The sequence below is a fragment of the Juglans regia genome, chromosome 4, assembly GCF_001411555.2.
Source record: "Juglans regia cultivar Chandler chromosome 4, Walnut 2.0, whole genome shotgun sequence".
NCBI lineage: Eukaryota > Viridiplantae > Streptophyta > Magnoliopsida > Fagales > Juglandaceae > Juglans > Juglans regia.
In genome coordinates this window covers 15,488,348-15,510,457 of record NC_049904.1, presented here as the reverse complement: position 1 = coordinate 15,510,457, position 22,110 = coordinate 15,488,348, and the positions used below count along the sequence as shown (strand labels likewise).

General features: G+C 36.7%; 2 protein-coding genes across 2 annotated transcripts; both read right to left on the bottom strand.

Annotated features, from left to right (window-relative positions):
- Window positions 1–1,211: 1,211 nt before the first annotated feature.
- Window positions 1,212–2,804, bottom strand: LOC108979324 (pentatricopeptide repeat-containing protein At3g13160, mitochondrial-like). The gene has a single exon (XM_018949980.2). The coding sequence runs from the start codon at window positions 2,796–2,798 to the stop codon at window positions 1,572–1,574; it is 1,227 nt and encodes a 408-aa protein (XP_018805525.2). The 5' UTR covers window positions 2,799–2,804; the 3' UTR covers window positions 1,212–1,571.
- A 14,764-nt stretch (window positions 2,805–17,568) lies between these two features.
- LOC108980727 (pentatricopeptide repeat-containing protein At3g13160, mitochondrial-like) lies at window positions 17,569–18,903 on the bottom strand. The gene has a single exon (XM_018951725.2). The coding sequence runs from the start codon at window positions 18,821–18,823 to the stop codon at window positions 17,684–17,686; it is 1,140 nt and encodes a 379-aa protein (XP_018807270.1). The 5' UTR covers window positions 18,824–18,903; the 3' UTR covers window positions 17,569–17,683.
- Window positions 18,904–22,110: the final 3,207 nt, after the last annotated feature.

Here is a 22,110-nt window from a genome sequence, read left to right as displayed (position 1 = left end):
TAGATGGTGGTGCGTGCAATAGTCTGGGAGATGCAGGGGTGGAGGGATCGTCCAAGATTTGACTGGTAGAATGTCGAGTGTTACTTGATGGTCTTCGCTTATGCAAAATTTTAATGCTGCGAGATGTCATAGTAGAATCGAATTCAATGGTGATCATGAATTGGCTCGCATCTGGATTTTGTCGACTTTGGTTCCTGTGGGATTTTTGGGAGGAGATCAAGGAGCTTACTCTAGAGCTCAATGCACGGTTTAGGCATATCTTCCAAGAAGCAAATATGGCAGTGGATTTTTTGGCGAAAGAAGGTTCGCATGGAGTCATCAAAGATTTTATTGGTGCGGAAATATTACAACCTCATTTGCGAGGATTGTTGCGTATGGATCACTTGGGAATTCCTTTTATCAGAGGGAAATGAGCCTTGTAGTAAAAAAGAAAGAGGTTGAAAGGGGTCAGCTAGGTCGATTGAGGTAGAATTTCCATATGGAGTTTATCGTTTGGAGTTAATGCTCAAGTTTGACATTGGCGTTGGTGTTGCGCATTTATGTTCGTCTCACGTTGGTTTCACGTTGGTGCGGGAAAAGGTTCACGGTGGTCTGTCTTTCATGAGTCATTATACAGATTCTTTTGCTTCAGTTTGGATATTGGTTATTTTTCAGTGTTTTTGGGTTTTTGACTCATGGGAGGGGTTGTGTTTGAATATTTATAAATCCTGTGAAGTGTGGATCTTGCCATGGTATTCCTCCACCATAAGTGAGATTATGTTTTCGAATAAATGTGGGCCAGGGTCACTTTTGGACATGTGATATCGTCTCTTTAAAATAATAATAATAATAATAAATAGATAAAATACCTGGGAGTTGCTCATATTCGTCGGATTGGAGCATTCCTCGATTTCTGATTTTTTTTTTTTAATTATGAAATTTTAATGGCATTTTTTTCTTATGTTGCCAGTTTCCCTTGATTACATTTCCTAGCTTCCAGCATTTGGGCATTTGGGCATTCAAAAATCATTAGCTATTATGCGTTGCGCAAACGATAACAAGATCCCTCCAATGTGCAAGATAATTCTACCTTGTGTCTCTTGCAACTCAAACAATGGGAAAGAAGGAACAATGTGAAAGGAGTTCAAAGCAGCATACATTTATGAGAAATCCCTTTTTTTTTTTTTTTGATAAGTCACATTTACGAGAAATCGTAACAATGTGAAGCTGAAACTTGGTCCATGGATAAACACTAGGCTCACAACCAAAAGGACTCTAGCCTAACTCTGACTCATCAAGGTGGCTCAGGACCTCAGGTACCTTAAACATCCCTTCTTACACCTAGACAGTGTGGTCCGAATGTTTCTTCAACAATCATCAAAATATTATTTTTCACAATGTAAATGGTGATTCTGCATTATCTATTACAAACAACACCTTGCCCAATGGATTTTTCATGAGTTCAGATGTTCTATCAGCAAGAAAACATAGTCGATAGACTAACATAATCTATAGGAAAAACAAGAAGACTATCTAAGAATAGGAGTACAGTTTTAATTAAAAAAAAATACCGAAAGAAAAAGCACATTGTACTACTCATCCGGAGGCAATGTCAGATTATAACGACAGTACCTACTGGTCTTCCCATAAAGCACAAGCTCCTTTGCTTCCTCAATTTTAGACTCCTTAACAAGTGCATCCACTACAAGCTGCAATAACGAACTATCAACGAGCAGCTTCCCTTCTAAAACGTCCTTGCACACCTCAAATGCAACGTCCACTTCACCCTTTTGACAAACAAAAGGAAGAAGCAGCTCGAAAGTCTTTTTAGACGGGGAAAGGTCGCTCTTCCCAATATCCTCATAACACCGCTTAGCTTCCTCCAAGCTCCCTTCATTAATATATCCTTTGATCAGAGCATTGAAGCTAAACACATCTGGCTTGACTGACTTCTTCTTCATTTCTTCAACTAAATCAACCGCCTCTTTGGTTCTCTTCTCCAAGACCAAACCATTCAGTTTAGCATTGTAGCTTCTAATATCAGGAACAACATTCTTCTCCTCCATTCGCTTCCATATTTTCTCGCCATCTGACAACCGACCGTTCCTATAAAACCCACTCAAAATGGTATTGAATGTAATCAAATCTGGCTCCAAGCCCTTCTTCTCCATCTCATCCAGCATTGAAACGGCCGAATCAAACGATCCCATCTGACAAAATGAATTAATAAGCGTATTATAGGAAACCAAATTCGGTTCAATGGACAACTTCTCAGGCAACTCCCTGAAAATCCCATCAACCAAATCAAACCTCTTAGAGTTCACGCAAGCTCCCAAAAGCACATTGAATGATAAAACCGTGCGCTTGCAGTTCCTCTCCGGCATTTCGTCGAACACCTTCTGGGCATGCTCGAACATGCCAGATTTCCCGTAGAGATAAACGAGTCGGACCGAGAAGCCTTCTTTCGAGATATCCCTGGATTTCTTCTGGTCTTCAAGAATCTCTTCGATCCAGTTGAAGCATTTCGCCGAAGCGAGGCGGCGGACTACTTCGTATAAGCGGGTTCGGTTGCGGTAGCGTTCGTTCTCGGAGGACTTCTTGAACTTCTCGACGACGCGTTTGAGGCTTCGGTCATTGTAGATATCGACGGCGACGGACTTGACGACAGATGGGGACTTGGGCTGGAGGGAGGTGGAGAAAGAGCGGCGGAGAAGGTTAGAGAAGGACATCGTTTCGGGCCTAGAAATGAGAAGACGGTGCTGGTAGACACTGGGGGAGTGAGGTCGCATGGTTTTACGAAGGTGTTGTGTCTTATGCATGGGTGATCCTCGTTTTAAATTATAAAATGGAAATATGTTTACATTTCCATGTTTTGAAAAATGATGGTTCACGATTTTAATCCATGACTGCATAATAAAATCATTTATCCTTTTAATTCCAATATACCAAAGTAGAAGTAGCTTTAAAAAATTATTATTTTTTATTTGATAGTTATATATAATTTGTGTCGCAGCAATATCTTTATCATTTCTTTTTAAATATAATTTCAAGTCTAATGTAGGCTCGTTTGAAAATCTATCTTAACTCATTTCCAAATATTATTTAAATATAAATATTTTTTAATTTTAAATTTTTTACTTTTTCATATAATCATTATAATCTTTCTAAACTTCTAAACAAAATATAAAAATAATTTAACTTTTTCAAATTTTAAACAAAAAATAATATTTAAATAATACTTTAATTTTATAATATTTTATAATTAGTTATTTATCTCTCATTTCCTAAAACTCAATAAAACATTTTAACTAAAATTATTTCATTACTATTTACAAACCATTTCACTACTAGAGATGTAAATATTTAAGTTTAAATGGTTGAAGTTCTTTTTCGTATTTGCATATTAAAGGTCGGATTTTTTTAAGAGTAATGCTAGCGGGCTTCCAAGCGTTTATTGTTGGGCATACAGCTAGAGTAAATATTATTTTATTTTATTTTTTATACATTTTTTTAATATCCTTGACTATTAAGAAAAAATTAAAAAAATATATAACTTTATTAATATTCACTTCATCAATCATTAAGCAAAAAATAAATATAAACAAAAATACTCAAGTTGTAACTTTGAACAGTAACATTGAGCGGGTTATGTAGCATTTTCCTTATTTTAATAGAGCCCTTGCCACCAATTAACAAGTTTTCTCTGTTGTTTTGCAAGCGGGAAGGCAAAAGAGATACTTTCTATTTCTTCTATTTTAGCCACTATCTTAAATGTGAAATATTTCAACCACTTCTTTTATGAGTCCAAAGGAGTTATTGATAAAAAATCTTATGTCGAGGCACCAAAACTAAATGGTGTGATTGATAAGAAATGCCAACATTTATCAAATGTAGCTCCTCATTCCTTATGTTTCCAAGCCTTCTGCCTTTACATTTTTGGGTGAATGTGTCTTGACTAATCCTTACTTGATCAATAGAACTTCTTCTACTATTTTCTCTAATAAATCTCTGTGTGAACTTCTCTTTTTTGCTCCTCCTTCATATTCCCACCTCAGAGTATTTGGCTGTCTTTGTTTAATTTTCACCCTATCCAAAAATCATACTAAATAAGATCCAAGAGCAGGTCGATGCATTTTTCAAGGGCATGCTTATGCTCTTAAAGGATCTTAGCTTTATATCTTGACACTGGCTCTCTTTATGTCTATCTGGATGTTTTATGTCTATCTGGATGTGGTTTTTCATGAAACTATGTTCCCTTTCTAGTCATGTTGTTCTTCATCTCTTCCAAATAATCCCAAGCATATTTCTCTAGTTTTACCTCTTCCTATTCCAGGTTTTCCTTTTGTATAGTTGTCCCCTTCTATTTCCAATTCAACTAACACACATAGTTCTTCTTCCTCTCCTTCCAATACCCAGCCTTAGCTTCCTTCTTCCATTATTTCCTCTCATATTGATATTGTTTCTGCTTACTCTCCTATTTCTTTAGCCTCATTTCAACAATCTTTTAGAATTAGAAGGACACCCTTTTACTTTCAAGACTATTGTTAGTAATGGGTACGCCATGACCCATGTAGTGTTCACATGGGTGGGGAGTTATGTGGTGCCCCGTCCCTTATCAAAGACTAGGTGAGGTTCCGTAGTGTCAAGGATGTTGGCCAACTAGTTAACACCAACAGGAATTGTTAGGCGTTTAGTAATCCTGATGGAAGTACACGTGTATGAAGTTCGATTGATGATAACGCAACAAAACTATGAAAGGAACATGTCTAGGTAACAACTTAAACATGAATGTACACCTAAGTTTAAAAAACTTAAACAACTTAAACAACTTAAACCGTCTACCGTCGCGACGCGCGGCGCCGCTGGGGTCTGTGAGCCCGGAACTTCCAAGATCGGTCGACGGTTTTCTCCCAGGGTGGCGCGTGTTCTGCACGCGCCTCCGCAGCCGTTCGGAGCTTTTTTTCTGCTGTTGGTTTTAGTTGTGTTCCAATGTATTTTCTTGTGTTCTGTTTTATTAAAAAAAAAAAAATCAAAAATTTAGTCCCCGCTGACCGTGGTCCGAACTGGTGGTATGTCCCCATCTCCGCTTTGGCAGTGTATGGGATTGGTGTACCCTACCTCGCGTAGTCGGGGTATGGGGTTTGTTTACTTTGTCGGGAACAGAGATGTGTACGACGAATCTCTTAGACTTCGGTCTTTAGAGTTCTGTCGTCTGGGCTAGACCATGTCAGTCACGAAAGTGTGCTGAGGTGCTATTAACGTTTGTAACTGACTTTTTAAGTCAAAGTTGTATGTTCTTTTTTATAAATGGAATGTGATCCTTTATTATCAAAAAAAAAAACTGGAAGAAAAACAATTGGGAGTCGTCTCTCTGTGAAGTGAGGTTCAGTCTTTGCTTCGCAAAGAGAGCTCTCTCGGACGTGGTATGTAGAGACGATTAGACATGGAGGAAGACCTCCAAAAGCAATGGGAAGGCAGGACTCTGACAGAACAAGAGGTAGACATAGTGAGGGTAGAGAATGTTGCATTAGATCAGCTCGTAGTAAAAATAGCTTCAAGAAATTAATATTTTTTATTTGATAGCTGTATATAATTTGAGTCACAGCAATAACTTTATCATTTCTGTTTAAATATAATTTCAAGTTGAACATGACCTCGTTTGAGAATCTATTTGATCTCACGTGTTTCTCAAACATCACTCAAATACAAATATTTTTTAATTTCAAATATTCAACATTTTCATATAATAATTACAATTTTTCTAAACTTCCAAACATAACATAAAAAATAATTTAACTTTATCAAATTTCAAACAAAAAAAAATTAATTTTCTAATATTTTTTATATAGCTATTTCTCTCTCATTTTCTAAAACTCAATAAAACATCTTAACTAAAACTATTTCACAACTATTTATAAATCATTTCACTACTATGTACGAATTTTTTATTTCATTACATGCCTCAAACAAGGCGTAAATATTGCAGTTTAAATCGTTTAAGTTCTTTTTCGTATTCACATATTAGAGGTCGGATTCTTTTAAGGTAATGCTAGCAAGTTGCCTAACATTTACCATTGGGCGTATTGCTAGTGCAAATATCTTTTTTTATTTTTTATTTTTTACATTTTTTTAACATTTTTAACCATTAATAAAAAAAATTAAAAAATATATATATAACTTCATTAATATTCACTTCTTTAACCATTAAGTAAATAATAAAAAAAATTAAAATACTCAAACGGTAACTTTGAGCAATAACATTGAGAGGGCTAGGTAGCATTTTCTTCTTTTAATAGAGCCCTTGCCACCAATTAACAAGTTTTTTCTTTTGTTTTGCAAACAAGAAAGCAAAGAGAAGTACTTTCCGGTTCTTCTATTTTAGCCACTGTCTTAAATGTAAAATATTTCTTATAACAAGTATGTGATGTATGAATGATAAGTAGAACAACTCAATTAGTTTAATAATGATTAAATAAAATAATAAATAATAAAAATTAATTTTAAAATATATAATGTGTGATGTGGGATGATGAGTAGCATCCCTCTTTGGAAAAAGCTAACACCCAGTATGGTTCATGCATTTGATTGCAAGATGAGAGTCAAGATGGCCATGATGCATACATAGATTATTACATGAAAGAACACAAGGATTTTGCAATCAAAGAAGCACGAGAGAAGGTTGTCGATATGATTTTAGATTCATGGAAACGCCTAAACAAGGAGTGTCTGATCTTTCCAAATCCACTTCCAGCAAAATTCAACGAGGCTTGTCTTAATATGGCGAGAATGGTGCCCTTGTTGTATAGTTATGACGACAACCATGACCTCCCAAGCATCGAGGAACAAATGAAATCCGTGGTTTTTCAAAGTGTCTATGAAGGGTATCCTAAAGCAGAGAAAAATAAAATCCAAGTTTTTTGCTTAATTAGTTGTTGTAAACATGCTCACGTGTATATATATATATATATATATATATATATATGGTTTTGACCATATATACAGCTTAATTCCATGAAGTAAATTACTTATTAGACTCGAAAATTCCTTTTATCTTGTAGAAATCATATTTTTATTTCACTTGAAGCTTTTACTTCTAATTATTTTTAAATGATTTAAACTATCACTTTCATAACTGAAATTTAAAATTTATATTTTTTTAAGTTCACACAAAGCGATGTGCGTTACATTTTTTTTATCAGATTAAACACAGGGCCCGAAATACACAAGTACAACCTTGTATTTTGGGTGGTCCATAAGTAGTAATGTAGTAGTGTGGTACTACTCTCTACCCTGTGAACCACACGCAACTCCTAATTATTCATACCCATTCATCCCATTTTTTTTAAACAAGCTTTATTATCTATATATATATATATATATTTGAGATATATACATGAGTCTGTGCTCTTTATTTACAAAAATATATACTCTAGGGTGGATCTTTCCCACTAGGGAAGTCTAACATGCAAGGATGAATTAAAATAAGAGGAATATTTCCATAGGCCTGCATTGAAGTTGCCTAATGCGCCAAATTATGCGCGTATTAATTTTTGTCTCGATATATTTTTTAACTTTCCATGCTTCGAAGTTGCCAAGAAGGTGTCTGATATCTCTGATGATGCTTTGCATAGTCCAATCCGAGGCTTGTTTTTTATTGTTTATTGCTTGAACAACCAGATTTGAGTCACCTTGAACTATTATTTTCTTGAAATGTAATCCGTCAGCTTCTTCTATGATCATCAAGGCAGTAGCTGCCTCCCCTATGTTGGGGTTGGTGCTTTGAATGAAGTTTGTTTTCACTATTACTACGCTTCTCGAGTAAGATCTAAATATTGTAGCAAGGGTACTACTTTCTTTCCTAATCGCCACATCAAAAGACAGAAGATGAAACCCTCTAGGTGGAATACTGGAGAATTTCTGGGGTTCTTGAGATTTCTGTCCATGCTTTTGTATGTTCCGTGTATGACTTTTGGAGTTTAGTAATAAACATGTGGGGGTAAAGATTTTCTTAGTTATGCACTGTCATGTTTCTACAAAACTATAAATTGTCCATTGCAAGTATGGCAAAGATTTGGAATCTATGATGCTCTTCTGTGGGAATGTTTAAACGAATAAATGGATTTATGATGGTTGCAATCCAATCTGTAATGGATTAGGTTGCTAAACATACCATGTCCAGAGGCCATGGTGAGCTCCTCCAAAGGATTCTAGTGTAAATACAATTGAGGAACAAGTGTTCAATGCTTTCAGCTTCTTCCTTACACAGAGGACAAAAAATTTGGTCACTTTCTAAATTGATGACTTTCTTGGAAGAATATTATGACTAACCCTCTAGAGAAACAATTTAAGTTTGTCCTGAAGTTTAATCTTCCACAATTTTTTCCAGTTTACATCGTTCTGCTGTGGAGTCGTTTGTAGTTTCACAAGTATAGCATAGGCTGACTTGACTGAAAACTTACCAGAAGAATGGTGCATCCATTTGATTTTATCCTCAAAAGTTTGAAAGTTGCAATTTGATAGAGAAATCTTTTGAATTTCTTCAACAGAGTTTGTAGTAAAGAGAGCATTTAGAAGGAAATTGTTCCATCTTCTTGACTGTTCAAGAGTGAGTTCAGAGACACTCAAATTTTGGTCTAGTTGTGAGCAACCTTGATTAATCTAAAAACAGAAATTTGTTTGAAGGAATTGTGTTTGTTTCAGTAAACCCTTTAAGATCCAAGAGTCAGAATTTTTCAGGCTTACTTCAAGGAAATATGTGTTCCTGAAGTATTTTTGAGTGAATATTTGTTTCCAGAGACTCCTTTTTTTCTGTCAAGAAAAACCATGCAAGTTTTGTAATTAGGGCCGAGTTAAAAAGAGTAAGCTTCTTTAAGCCTAATCAACCCATGGATTTAGGAGTGCAAATTTTGTCCCAAGCTTTTGGGGTGTATTTTTGAATGTTCTGAGAACTAGTACCCCACCATAATCTACGAAGAGTAGAATCCAAAGCTTTTGTAATAGTCGAGGGAGTAAGGATGGTGGACATGGCATAAGTTGTAATTGAGTTTGCTACTGCGCTTATGAGAGTAGTTCTTCCAACTTGAGACAGAATCTTTGACTTCTATCCTTGTAATTTATTCTGAACTTTTACCTCAGTAAGGAATATTTGTTTCCCTCTCCCAGTGTGCAGAGGTAATCCAATGTATTTGAGGTTGCAGGTGGTAACTCTCAAACCTAGAATTTCCATAATGTCAATTTTCACTGTGGGAGAGGTGTTCCTACTAAAGTGAATGGATGATTTTTTTTGTGTTAACACATTGTCCAGACCAGGAATTGTAAGTATCAAGACAAGTGGCAAAAGCATGAGTAGTTTGCATTGTGGAAGAGCCAAACAGAATTAAGTCATCAGCAAAGAGCAAGTGTGAAAGAGTTGGGCATCTACTTGAGAGTTTGATGCACTTAATCTCTTTTTTTATTTCTTCATGATGAATTAATCTGGAGAGGACTTTAGTTCCCATGATAAAGAGAAAGGGTGAGAGAGGATCTCCTTGTCTTAGTCCCCTTGCAGGTTTAAAGAAACCTTTGTGGGAACCATTTATGAGAATAGAGTATGTAATTGTAGTTAGACACTCATGAATCCAATTAATCCATTTTTGACTGAATCCAAGATTCTTAAAAATAGCAAGGATGAAAGGCCATTCTATGTAATCAAAATCTTTTGACATGTCAATTTTTATGGCCATCTGTCTAGATCTACCCCTCCTTCTTTTTAACTTCTTTTTTAAGTGATGAAAAATTTCCTGAGTCAAAATGATGTTCTCCTGAATGAGCCTACTAGGAACAAAGGCAGATTGGTAAGGGGATATGATATTGGGCAAAATTGTTTTGAGTCTGTTAGCTAAAATATTTGGAATGAATTTATAGTAAACATTTGAGAGGTTGATAGGTCTAAAATGATGTACTTCATTGGGACTATCTTTTTTAGGAATAAGAATAATATTTGTATGGTTCAGTTCCTTTAAAAGTCTTCTACTAATGAAGAAACTTTGTATGGCAGCCATTAGATTATTTTTTATCACCTCCTAGTATGTTTTATAAAACAGCCCCGTGAAACCATTAGGGCCAGGAGCCTTTGTGGAGGATGTCTGTTTTACAACCTCCCATATTTCCACTTCATCAAAAGTTTTGCAAAGGAAAAAGTTTTCAGTGTCATTGATTTTTATGGGAAAGAGATCATTGAAGTCATCTGCAAAGTTAGAACTTTAGATTCAAAGATTTTTTGGATGTGTTCTTGTAACTTTGAATTAATAACATGTTGATCTGTAGTCCAAAGACCAGTTCCAATTTTGAGACTGTCAATATTGTTTTTCCTTCGTCTAACAATGGTGGAAGAATGGAAAAATTTAGTGTTGAGACCAGAGACTGTGCGCCATGTGATTCTCAATTTTTGTTTCCACAAAAATTCTTCTTTTTTAAGAAGTTCATTGAGCTGTTCTTTTAGATTATTTTCCAGATTGTTTGGAACTTAGGAGGGATCTAGGGTTTGTACTTGTTGGAGAGTCTGATTTAGAGATTTGATCTCAGTTTGAATATGACCAAAACAAGTCTTATTCAATAACTTAAGGGTTGTTTTTGTTGCTTTTAGTTTCTTTGAAAGAATAAAAGCTGGTGTCTCGATGAAGACTTTGTTCCATGCTTCTTTAATGACATCATGGCTTGTTGGATCTTGAATCCAGAATTTCTCAAACTTAAAAGATTTTAGAGAGTTGTTTGGGTTAGAGGTATTAAGGAGAATTGGAGAGTGGTCAGAGGAGGTTCTAGTGAGGTTAGAAATATTTGCTTCAGGGAAGATGTTGTTTCAACTGATATTAATAACTTCTCTGTCCAGCCTCTCTCTAACGTTACTAGGACCCTGCCTATTATTCGACCAACTAAACTTTGGTCCAGAATATCCTAAGTCCATGAGGCCAAATTTTTCCAAATACAAGTGGAGACCTTGTGGAATTGAGGTGCAACCTACAGGACGACCCTCTAATTTCTCAGATTGTGTGAGCACTGAATTAAAATCACTTATAATGAGTATAAGACCAGAAAATGATTTAGTGATTTTCTCAAGCTTATCCCAAAAATTTTGTTTTTTCCTGTAAGGTGCTAGACAATAAATAGCATTCAAAAGTCAAGGCATATGCATTGGATCAGAGTAGACTAACATAGATATTATATTTTCAAAGATGCAAACACAGTCTATATCTACATGTAGGCGGTATAAGAACAAAAGTTCATCCCATTTTCCTTTAGAGGGAAAATGCACATATATAGAAAACCCTAATCTATTTACAATGCTAGCAGTTTCAGTAGTATTTAACAAAGTTTCAGACAGGAAAAGCATATCAGGGTTATGCACCCTAATTATTGCCTTTAAGGACCGAATTGAACGGGGGCGGCCAATGCCCTGGCAATTCTATGAGAGTAGTTTCATGGACTCTTTGGAGGCAGTGGAGATCCTACCTCATCAATCTTTGGACTCAAAGGAAAAAGATTCATGGTAAGAGAATTTTTTGGGTTACCCAAGGTGCTATCCACTGGTTTCAAGTATGGCGCGAATATGGCTGACTTCAGGGTTCTTTTGTTCTTCTTCTTGCTCTTATGCGCCTTCGTCTTGCTTTGCAGCATCTCTTTAGCTTCATCGAAACAAATCTGCTGTCCTCCTTCAAAATTGACATCTTCAACTTTTTTGACAAGAATCACAGAGGTCAGTAAACATTTTTTGGTGGATTGTGGAGTAATTTGCGTTTGCGGAATATACGCGTATTGGTTCGAATAATAGGGCGGAACTGATGACGCTATTATTTGGGCTGAGACGATATAAAGCGTATGGTTTTAACAACATTATTATTGAAATGGTCTCCCTTTTGATTGTCAACTAGTTGAAGGAAGGTTAACGTAATGTATGGTACCTGGAGGGTTTTTGAGAGGAGATTTGCAGTCTTCTAAGGGAGATGAGTGTGCGGTTTCAACATGTATTTAGGGAGGGCAATTTTGCAGCAGACTAGCTTGCTCGATGGGGTAGTAGAGGATGCACTAATGAGTTTTCGAATAATACCATTCCTCACTTGTTGAAAGGCATATTGAGAACTGATCGAGGTGGTTTGCCAAATTTGAGGCTCTGTTCTTGACATGTCCTGCTACACGGGCGGTTTGGGTCTTTTTGTGCATGGTTTTTTATTCTTTCAATTTTATTACAATAAGCTTGGTAATAAGGTTATTATATTGAATGTCTTGTAATCATGATTTTCCTCTGCGAGGGGTTTTTTTTTTTTTTTAATAAACTCTAGGTGTCGCCTAGTTTATTAAAAAATAAAAAAGGGTTGTGGGGGTATTGTTGCTCTCCAGATTTGAGGTATTTCTCTTCTTCTCATTAGAGGTTTTGATGTCAATTGGGGAGTGTAGGTTTCAAGAGAGAGGGGAAAGGCTAATCTGAGGGGATTATCAAAGTTTTTCTTTCATCGGGTTGGGTTGGAGCGAGTTGGAAGATTCTCTGGGCTTGAGTGAAGGTTTGGTTTGGGTTGAGCTAAAAAGTGTTAAAGGCTATACATGCGCTTCCAGATTGGCTGACCAGCAGAGATAGATTGTGATTGGATTGGTGGGTTTCAAACGGGCCTTTTTGACTTTTGAACTATGAAATCGTTTGTTTGAAAACCAAAGTTTCATGTTCAGTAGACTTTGTTGGCTGAGGGGATTTTTTACGGTGAAGATAGGCATGGGGTGCAATTAATTCTAGTGGGCTTGTTTGAGAAGACTGAAAGGGAGGGTTTACATCTACATGGGTGACGTGGATGGCTAGGGGTTTTTTGGCTGTCGTAAGTGGGCTCAGGTCATGTACGAGACTGAGGGGATTTTGATAGAAAGGTAACTTTGTTGACTCCAAGAGGCCGCATTCTTTTAAGGATTGCAGATGCACTTCCTGATGAGTTGGCTGACTGCCATGTGTTGGTGAAAGATTTTTCTTAGATGGAGGAAGCTGACTTCGACTCTTTCTAGAAGATGATGAATAGTATCAAAGTTGGGATTCCGAGTACAAATGCCAGCTTTTCTTCATGAAGTTCCTTCGTCGTTACTGCTTTTATTTCTCCGTGATGGATTTTTTCTTTTCCTTTTCCACTCTGACTTCCCATCACACATTTACCTTTTCATTTTCCATGGATATTGTCATCTCTCTGCACTAGTTCTGCAGGTTCTCTGATCCTTATCGGTGGCAACACTAGGAGCCATCCCTGGACCTGGATGATCGATGGGTTTGTTGGGACTAGTTGGTTTGTTGATATTGGGACTAGGTTTTGTGCAGGTTCTATCATCGGGTCCTCAGCCCGTAGCCATTGTCCAAAAATTGGTTCCACTTCATTATCAAGGAATATTGGATGGGATTGTTGAACATGACCCAGACATCCGCATCCATAACAGAATTCAGAGAGAAGTTCATATTTGAATGAGACTTTTGCTGGAGCTTTCCCCTTTCTCAGTAATGAAAAGCCATCAAATAGTCACTTTGCAGTGTTTATTTCCACTCTGATTCTAAGAAATTTTCTCGCATACATGCCAGGAATAGAGTTTTGATCAATCTCTAACAGATTGCCCATGACCCTACCAATTTTCCCTGCATTTTTTTTGGACATCATCTCAAGAGGAAGTCCGTGAATTTGAATTCAAAAGCTGAATGCACAAGATCAATTTCTTGAAGACTCAATCCTGGCTGCCATTCTTTGAGTATCACGTGGTAGCCGTTAAAGCTCCATGGTCTTTTCTGAAAAGCATGATCTTTATCTTGTTTGGTAGGGAAAGTAAACAAGAAAGTGTTTATTCCTAGATCATCAATGTTTAGGCCAGCAACAAAACTCCATTTGGCTTTAATGGTAGAGTGAACTATATGCTTGTTGAGTACTTTCGTTGAGACCAATTCTATCAATGCATGATTTTAGATATTCACAGCGGTTTTAGGGGTTGGTTCAAGGATGATGTCCTCCCACGATAGTGCCTTCGTTTGGGAGATTAGTTGATCAATATCTTGTGGGTCACTTTCCATCGATTTTACTGGGTCATGCAAGAATGGTTGGTTGGTTGTCTGGTAAATGCAAGGGTTTTGGTTGGTTGGAAAAGGTGATGGTTTGAGTTGTTTAACTTGGAATGCTACAGAGGAGAGAAAAGACCCATCTGGAGAGAGTGTGGTAAGACTTTGTCTTCTCTTATCCTCGCTAATTGTGCAGGAATATTTTTTTTTTTATCTCTATCCATCAAAACTACCCAACCAAAAATAGAAGAAAAAAAACAAATATAAAACACTAGAAATCCAAAATTAAAGCCACAGGTCTAACACTAGAAATAAAAAATTAGAGACCCATGGCAAAGAGTCGTTGTCCTTTGATCTCAAGACCCACGTAGGGTTGTGGGTCGAGATTTTGAGGACTATGTCGAAGTAAAGGAAGCGATCCTGACATGAGTTAAGGGTTGCTGAAGAAGAGACAATTGGGCCGAGAACGTGCGGTCAAAACCAAAAAGAAAAGCGAGCAGCACTTTGTAGAAAGCTTGACTAATAACGTCCAGCCAAGACTAATAAATGACTTTTCACCGGCCTGTACCAAGTGGCCAAACACTTTGCCAACCATACATGGGCGAGAACGATGAGCTGAAGATGCTAGTAGTTCTGGAAAATGATGGCTCGCAGGACAATGGCTCGCAACGGTCAAGGACAAAACCGATATGAAAGTGAGACCTCTCCGAGACAACACATAGGTGCTCAGAAGCGACAGGTGTCGAATAGAGAGGTCCATGCTCCATAAGAGATGTTATGTTTGGGGTGAGCATGAGACCAAAAAAAAAAAAAAAAAGGTTACAAACTTGCAGTTCATATCATCTAATCTCATAGGTATAGTTTAACGCTACATACGAAGACCCCTCATTAGTAGACAATCTACGGGATTTGACCGAAGGCAAAATTTAGATGACGTGCACACCTTATTCCTGTCAGTCCCTTCCATCCTACAAGTCTAGAGGGCAAATTGATGGACGAGATTAAAAGTCTCATATTCAAGTATATCTAGAGTCAAACGGATCTAAGAAATAAGACTGACAATGTCATAGTTTAAAAGACATTGGATAAAAGTCAAAATATCACTTTTGTGATTATTAAATGTTTACCCCTACATCCAGTTAGAGTCTTCAAGTAAGTGACTTAAAGGGTGCGGTGGAAGGAGCAGCGCCAACACTTCCATAGTAATAGAAATAATGTTTAGGTAGGTTAGCTCTTACGACCATATTGAAAATTCGGTATAAATATTTATGAGTATGGTGTAAGATTAGGCTTTAGAGATCCTGTAACTCACATCTTTCTACATGAATATAAGATATTTTCTTCATTATATTTATTGTTTACCTCTACAATGTGAGTTTGAGATGATAAGTTTGAATTATGCGAATGGATAATGTTGTGATTTTTAAGATTTGAATCTTGCCATGTGTCGATCATCGTGACCGGATTGAGAGTCTCCGTGCCATTCCTACATCACATTGCCACGTGTTTCATATGGATAGAGTGATTCCCCGTGATGATCGAAATAAAATGTCTTCATATTGGCTTCGATAACACGGGTAGAGATTTATCAGGTTGATCATGCGTGGTATCTTCAAGTCGGCTGAACAGGTAGAGAGATTCTCCAGGTTAATCGTGTGTGTTGTCTTCGGATTTGTTGACTGGGTTAAGTGATTTTTCGAGTTGATGAGTTTGGAGTGGGGAATGAGCTCATGCGTTAGCCAGGTAGAGTGAGTCCCCAAATCGAACGGTTGGAGTGACTAGTAAGATGAGATAAGATGAGAAATATGTGAGTACTAGTAAGATGTCTTGAGTTAAGATGAGAAGAGTTAATAAAAGTGTATTTAGATATAAAAGTGAGATGAGATGGTTTTAACTTTTTATAGGGATTTGATAAAATGGTGGGTCCCATCAATTATTAGAAAGTGTTTGAAATAATTGAGTATTATTTATGAATATATTTTTCATTAACTAATATCAATTATTAAATAAAATACCCATAAATATATTAAAATTATAAAATGAAATTTTGTATTTTTTTGAAATTTATATAATTCAATAATTCCCAAATATATATATTTTTATAATGATTCATGCACGCCAGATGCTGCATATATATCGATAGTTAGTTATATTCAAGACTATTACTCTGTCTTTAAACAAAATAAAATAATGAGTACGTACTACTGGAGACATTAATAATATGGATTGCTATTATAAATTTATAAGCATCCGTACTTTTACCACATGTATGCAAACGAGGGCTTTTCATTCTCTTTATAGAGACGTGGGAAATTTTTCTAATCATTTTAGTAACCTAACCAATAGAGTTCAGCTGAAATGAAGACGGTACCGATTTCTTAGCATTTCACGAAACTAGACATGGGCCAAGGAATACAACAAAACCAAGAGATCTCTAATCTTATGGATTAATGATGGCCTAATCAGAGTTACTAAAGGCAGACAATTCATGAAGAGCTCCTATGGAGTGAAAGAAGATATGATCAACAGAGCCTTTCAAGTATGGTAAAACACGCTTAATTGGTTGTTGACCAATGAGCATAAGTTGGAATCTGTAGGTGCTGACATAATTGTTGATTGGAAATGAACCTCATACATGCCCAATAATTGTGCACTACTGCAAGGCTCTGACAACATTTTTGTAATATGAGGATTAGTTAATGGAATGTTGTCATACTCGAAGAGTTTGGAGTTTAAGGAACAAGCTGCCTTCTTTGTGTGTTTGGTTGTTGAACCGAACTTTACTCATCTCAACTTATTTCAAACTAATCATTGATGGGATCCATTACTTTTTCAACTCTCCATAAAAAAGTTAAACTCATTTCAACTTATTTCATATTTTCAACTTAAAAAGTTAAATTCATCTCAACCTAAAAAAGTTAAACCATCTAAATGGGACCAATAAAATATTATTATTCACAACTCATCTCAACATCCAAACCTAGACATGTTAGTGATGGGCTTGGTTTGACATAAATGAAGGCCCTTGGAAGTGCGTTTTCCCTTGATTACATTTCCTAGCTTCCATGTCATTTGGGCATTTGGGGGTTCAAAAATCATTAGCTATTATGCGTTGGGCAAACGATATCAAGATCGCTCCAATGTGCAAGATAATTCTATCTTGTGTCTCTTGCAACTCAAACAATGGGAAAGAAGGAACAATGTGAAAGGAGTTCAAAGGAGCATACATTTATGAGAAATCCTTTTTTTTTTTTTTTGATAAGTCACATTTACGAGAAATCGTAATAATGTGAAGCTGAAACTTGGTCCATGGATAAACACTAAGCTCACAACCAAAAGGACTCTAGCCTAACTCTGACTCATCAAGGTGGCTCAGGACCTCAGGTACCTTAAACATCCCTTCTCACTCCTAGACAATGTGGTCCGAATGTTTCTTCAACAATTATCAAAATATTATTTTTCACAATGTAAATGGTGATTCTGCATTATCTATTACAAACAGCACCTTGCCCAATAGATTTTTCATGAGTTCAGATGTTCTATAAGCAAGAAAACATAGTCGATAGACTAACATAATCTATAGGAAAAACAAGTTGACTATCTAAGAATTGGAGTACAGTCTTAATTCAAACAAAATACCGAAAGAAAAAGCATATTATACTACTCATCCGAAGGCAATGTCAGATTATAACGACAGTACCTATTGGTCTTCCCATATAGCACAAGCTCCTTTGCTTCCTCAATTTTAGACTCCTTAACAAGTGCATCCACCACAAGCTGCAATAATGAAATATCAACGAGCAGCTTCCTTTCAAAAACGTCCTTGCACAGCTCAAATGCAAGGTCCACTTCACCCTTTTGACAAACAAAAGGAAGAAGCAGCTCGAAAGTCGTTTTATACGGGGAAAGACCGCTCTTCCCAATATCCTCATAACACCGCTTAGCTTCCTCCAAGCTCCCTTCATTAATATATCCTTTGATCAGAGCATTGAAGCTAAACACATCTGGCTTGACTGACTTCTTCTTCATTTCTTCAATTAAATCAACCGCCTCTTTGGTTCTCTTCTCCAAGGCCAAACCATCCAGTTTAGCATTGTAGCTTCTAATATCAGGAATAACATTCTTCTCCTCCATTCGCTTCCATATTTTCTCTCCATCTGACAACCGACCGTTCCTATAAAACCCACTCAAAATGGTATTGAATGTAATCAAATCTGGTTCCACGCCCTTCTTCTCCATCTCATCCAGCATTGAAACGGCCGAATCAAACGATCCCATCTGACAAAATGAATTAATAAGCGTATTATAGGAAACCAAATCCGGTTCAATCGACAACTTCTCAGGCAACTCCCTGAAAATCCCATCAACTAAATCAAACCTCTTAGAGTTCACGCAAGCTCCCAGAAGGGCATTGAATGATAAAACCGTGCGGTTGCAGTTCCTCTCCGGCATTTCGTCGAACACTTTCTGGGCATGCTCGAACATGCCTGATTTTCCGTAAAGAGAAACGAGTCGGACCGAGAAGCCTTCTTTCGAGATATCCCTGTATTTCTTCTGGTCTTCAAGAATCTCTTCGATCCAGTTGAAGCATTTCGCCGAAGCGAGGCGGCGGACTACGGTTTCGTATAAGCCGGTTCGGGTGCGGAAGCGTTCGTGCTCGGAGGACTTCTTGAACTTCTCGACGACGCGTTTAAGGCTTCGGTCATTGTAGATATCGACGGCGACGGACTTGACGACAGATGGGGACTTGCGCTGGAGGGAGGTGGAGAAAGAGCGGCGGAGAAGGTGAGGGAAGGACATCGTTTCGGGCCTAGAAATGAGAAGACGGTACTGGTAGACTCTGGGGGAGTGAGGTCGTAGGGTTTTACGAAGGTGTTATGTGTCTTATGTATAAAGGGTGATCCTCGTTTTAAATTGTAAAATGGAAATATGTTTACGTCATTATTCGATTAGAAAAATGATGTTTCATGTTTTTAATTCACGACTGCATAATAAAATAATTTATCCTTTTAATTCCAGTATACCCAAAAAAAAAAAAAAAGAGAAAAGGAAAAATAGCTTTAAAAAGTTAATATTTTTTTATTTGATAGTTTTATATAATTTGTGTCACAGCAATAACTTTATCATTTCTGTTTAAATAAAATTTGAAGTCTAATGTGGCTTTATTTGAGAATCTATCTCATCTTATCTCATTTTTAAACATCACTTAAATATAAATATTTTTTAATTTCAAATTTTTTATTTTTTCATATAATCATTATAATTTTTTCAAACTTCTAAACAAAATAGAAAAAATAATTTAACTTTTCAAATTTCAAACAAAAAATAATATTTAAATAATACTTTAATTTTATAATATTTTCTAATTAGTTATTTCTCCCTCATTTCCTAAAACTCAATAAAACATTTTAACTCAAATTATTTCATTACTAGAGGAGTAAATATTGAAGTTTAAATGGTTTAAGTTCTTTTTAGTATTCACATATTAGAGGCCGGATTCTTTTAAGGGTAATCCTAGCGGGCCGCCAAGCGTTTACCGTTGGGCGTACCGCTAGTTTTAATATTTTTTCTTTTATTTTTATACATATTTTTAACATCCTTAATCATTAAGGAAAAATTAAAAATATATATAACTTTGTTAATATTCACTTCTTTAATCATTAAGCAAAAATTAAAAAATTAAAATATACAAGCTGTAACTTTGAGCAGTAACATTGAGTGGATTAAATAGCATTTTCCTTATTTTAATAGAGCCCTTGCCACCAATTAACAAGTTTTCTCTATTGTTTTGCAAGCGGGAAAGCAAAAGAGATACTTTCTAGTTCTTCTATTTTAGCCAGTCTTAAATGTGAAATATTTCAACCACTTCTTTTATGAGTTCAAAGGAGTTATTGATAAAAAATCTTATGGGGAGGCACTAAAACAAAATGGCGTGATTGATAAGAAATGCCGACATTTATCAAAATTAGCTCCTCATTCCTTATGCTTCCAAGCCTTTTTGCCTTTAAATTTTTGGGTGAATGTGTCTTGACTACAGCTTACTTGATCAATAGAACTTCTTCTACTCTTTCATCTAATAAATCTCTGTGTGAACTTCCCGTTTTTGTTTCTCCTTCATATTCTCACCTCAAAGTATTTGAGCGTCTTTGTTTTATTTCCACCCTATCCAGAAATCATACTAAATAAGATCCAAGAGCAGGTCGATCCATTTTTCAAGGGCATCCTTATACTCTTAAAGGATCCAAGCTTTATATCTTGACAAAGGCTCTCTTTATGTCTATCTGGATGTGGTTTTTCATGAAACTATGTTCCCTTTTCCAGTCTTGCTGTTCTTCATCTCTTCCAAATAATCCCAAGCACATTTCTCAAGTTTTACCTCTTCCTGTTCCAGGTATTCCTCTTGTATAGTCGTCCCCTTCTATTTCCAATTCAACTAACACACATAGTTCTTCTTCCTCTCCTTCCAATACTCAGCCTTAACTTCCTTCTTTCATTATTTCCTCTCATATTGATATTGTTTCTGCTTCATTTGCTATTTCTTTAGCCCCATTTCAACAATCTTCTAGAATCAAAAGGACACCCTCTTCCAAGACTATTGATAGTGATGGGTACCCGATGACCCATGTAGTGTCCACATGGGTGGGGAGTTTTGTGGTGCCCCGTCCCTCATTAAAGACTAGGTGTGGTTCCATAGTATCAAGGATGTTGGCCAACAGGTCAACACCAACAAGAATTGTTAGTGTTTAGTAATCCCGATGGAAGTACACGAGTATGAAATTTGATTGATGATAATGCAACAAAAATATAAAAGGAACTTGTCATAGTAACAATTTAAACATGTATGTACACTTACGAAAGGCACAAGGTTGCTACGATGGGTACAAGTGCTAAGACGGGTCCCAATCTCTATGTCAGGACTCGGGCGAGATTGACTCTTCTTCCTCAGGCATCATGCTAGGGTCTGAACTTGTATCAAAATCTATGGTCTCGAGAATGAAACCATATGTAGCTTAGGCAGCTATGAAAATTTCATTATTGTTAGTAATGGGTACCCCATGACCCATGTAGTGTCCACATGGGTGGGGAGTTATGTGGCGCCCCGTCCCTCATCAAAGACTAGGTGAGGTTTCGTGATGTCAAGGATGTTGGCCAACCGATCAACACCCAGAGGAATTGTTAGGCGTGTAGTAATCCCGATAGAAGTACACGTGTATAAAATTCGGTTGATGATAACGCAGCATAAATATAAATGGAACACATCGTAGTAACAACTTAAACGTGAATGTACACCTAAGTTTTAAAAAAACTGGAAGAAAAAAAATTGGAAGTCCTCTCTTTTTGAGGTGAGGTTCAGTCTTTGCTTTGCAAAGAGAGGTCTCTTGGGCGTGGTCTGTAGAGAGGATTAGCCCTTATGCTCTTAAAAGATCCAAGCTTTATATCTTGACACAGGCTCTCTTTATGTCTATCTGGATGTGGTTTTTCATGAAACTATGTTCCCTTTCCAGTCCTGTTGTTCTTCATCTCTTCCAAATAACCCCAAGCACATTTCTCCAATTTTACCTCTTTCTATTCCAGGTTTTCCTTTTATATAGTTGTCCCTTTCTATTTCCAATTCAACTAACACACATAGTTCTTCTTCTTCTCCTTCTAATACTCAGCCTTAGCTTCCTTCTTCCATTATTTCCTTTCATATTGATATTGTTTCTGCTTCCTCTCCTATTTTTTTAGCCCCATTTCAACAATCTTCTAGAATCAAAAGGACACCCTCTTACTTGCATGACTATTGTTAGTAATGGGTACCCCATGACCCATGTAGTGTCCACATGGGTAGGGCGTTATGAGGTTCCCCGTCCCTCATCAAAGACTAGGTGAGGTTCCGTAGTGTCACGGATGTTGGCTAACCGGTCAACACCAGCAGGAATTGTTAGGCATGTAGTAATCTCGATGGAAGTACACGTGTATGAAATTCGATTGATGATAATGCAATAGAAATATAAAAGGAACATGTCGTAGTAACAATTTAAACTGGTATGTACACTTACGAAAGGCACATGGTAGCTACAACAGGTACTAGTGCTAAGACTGGT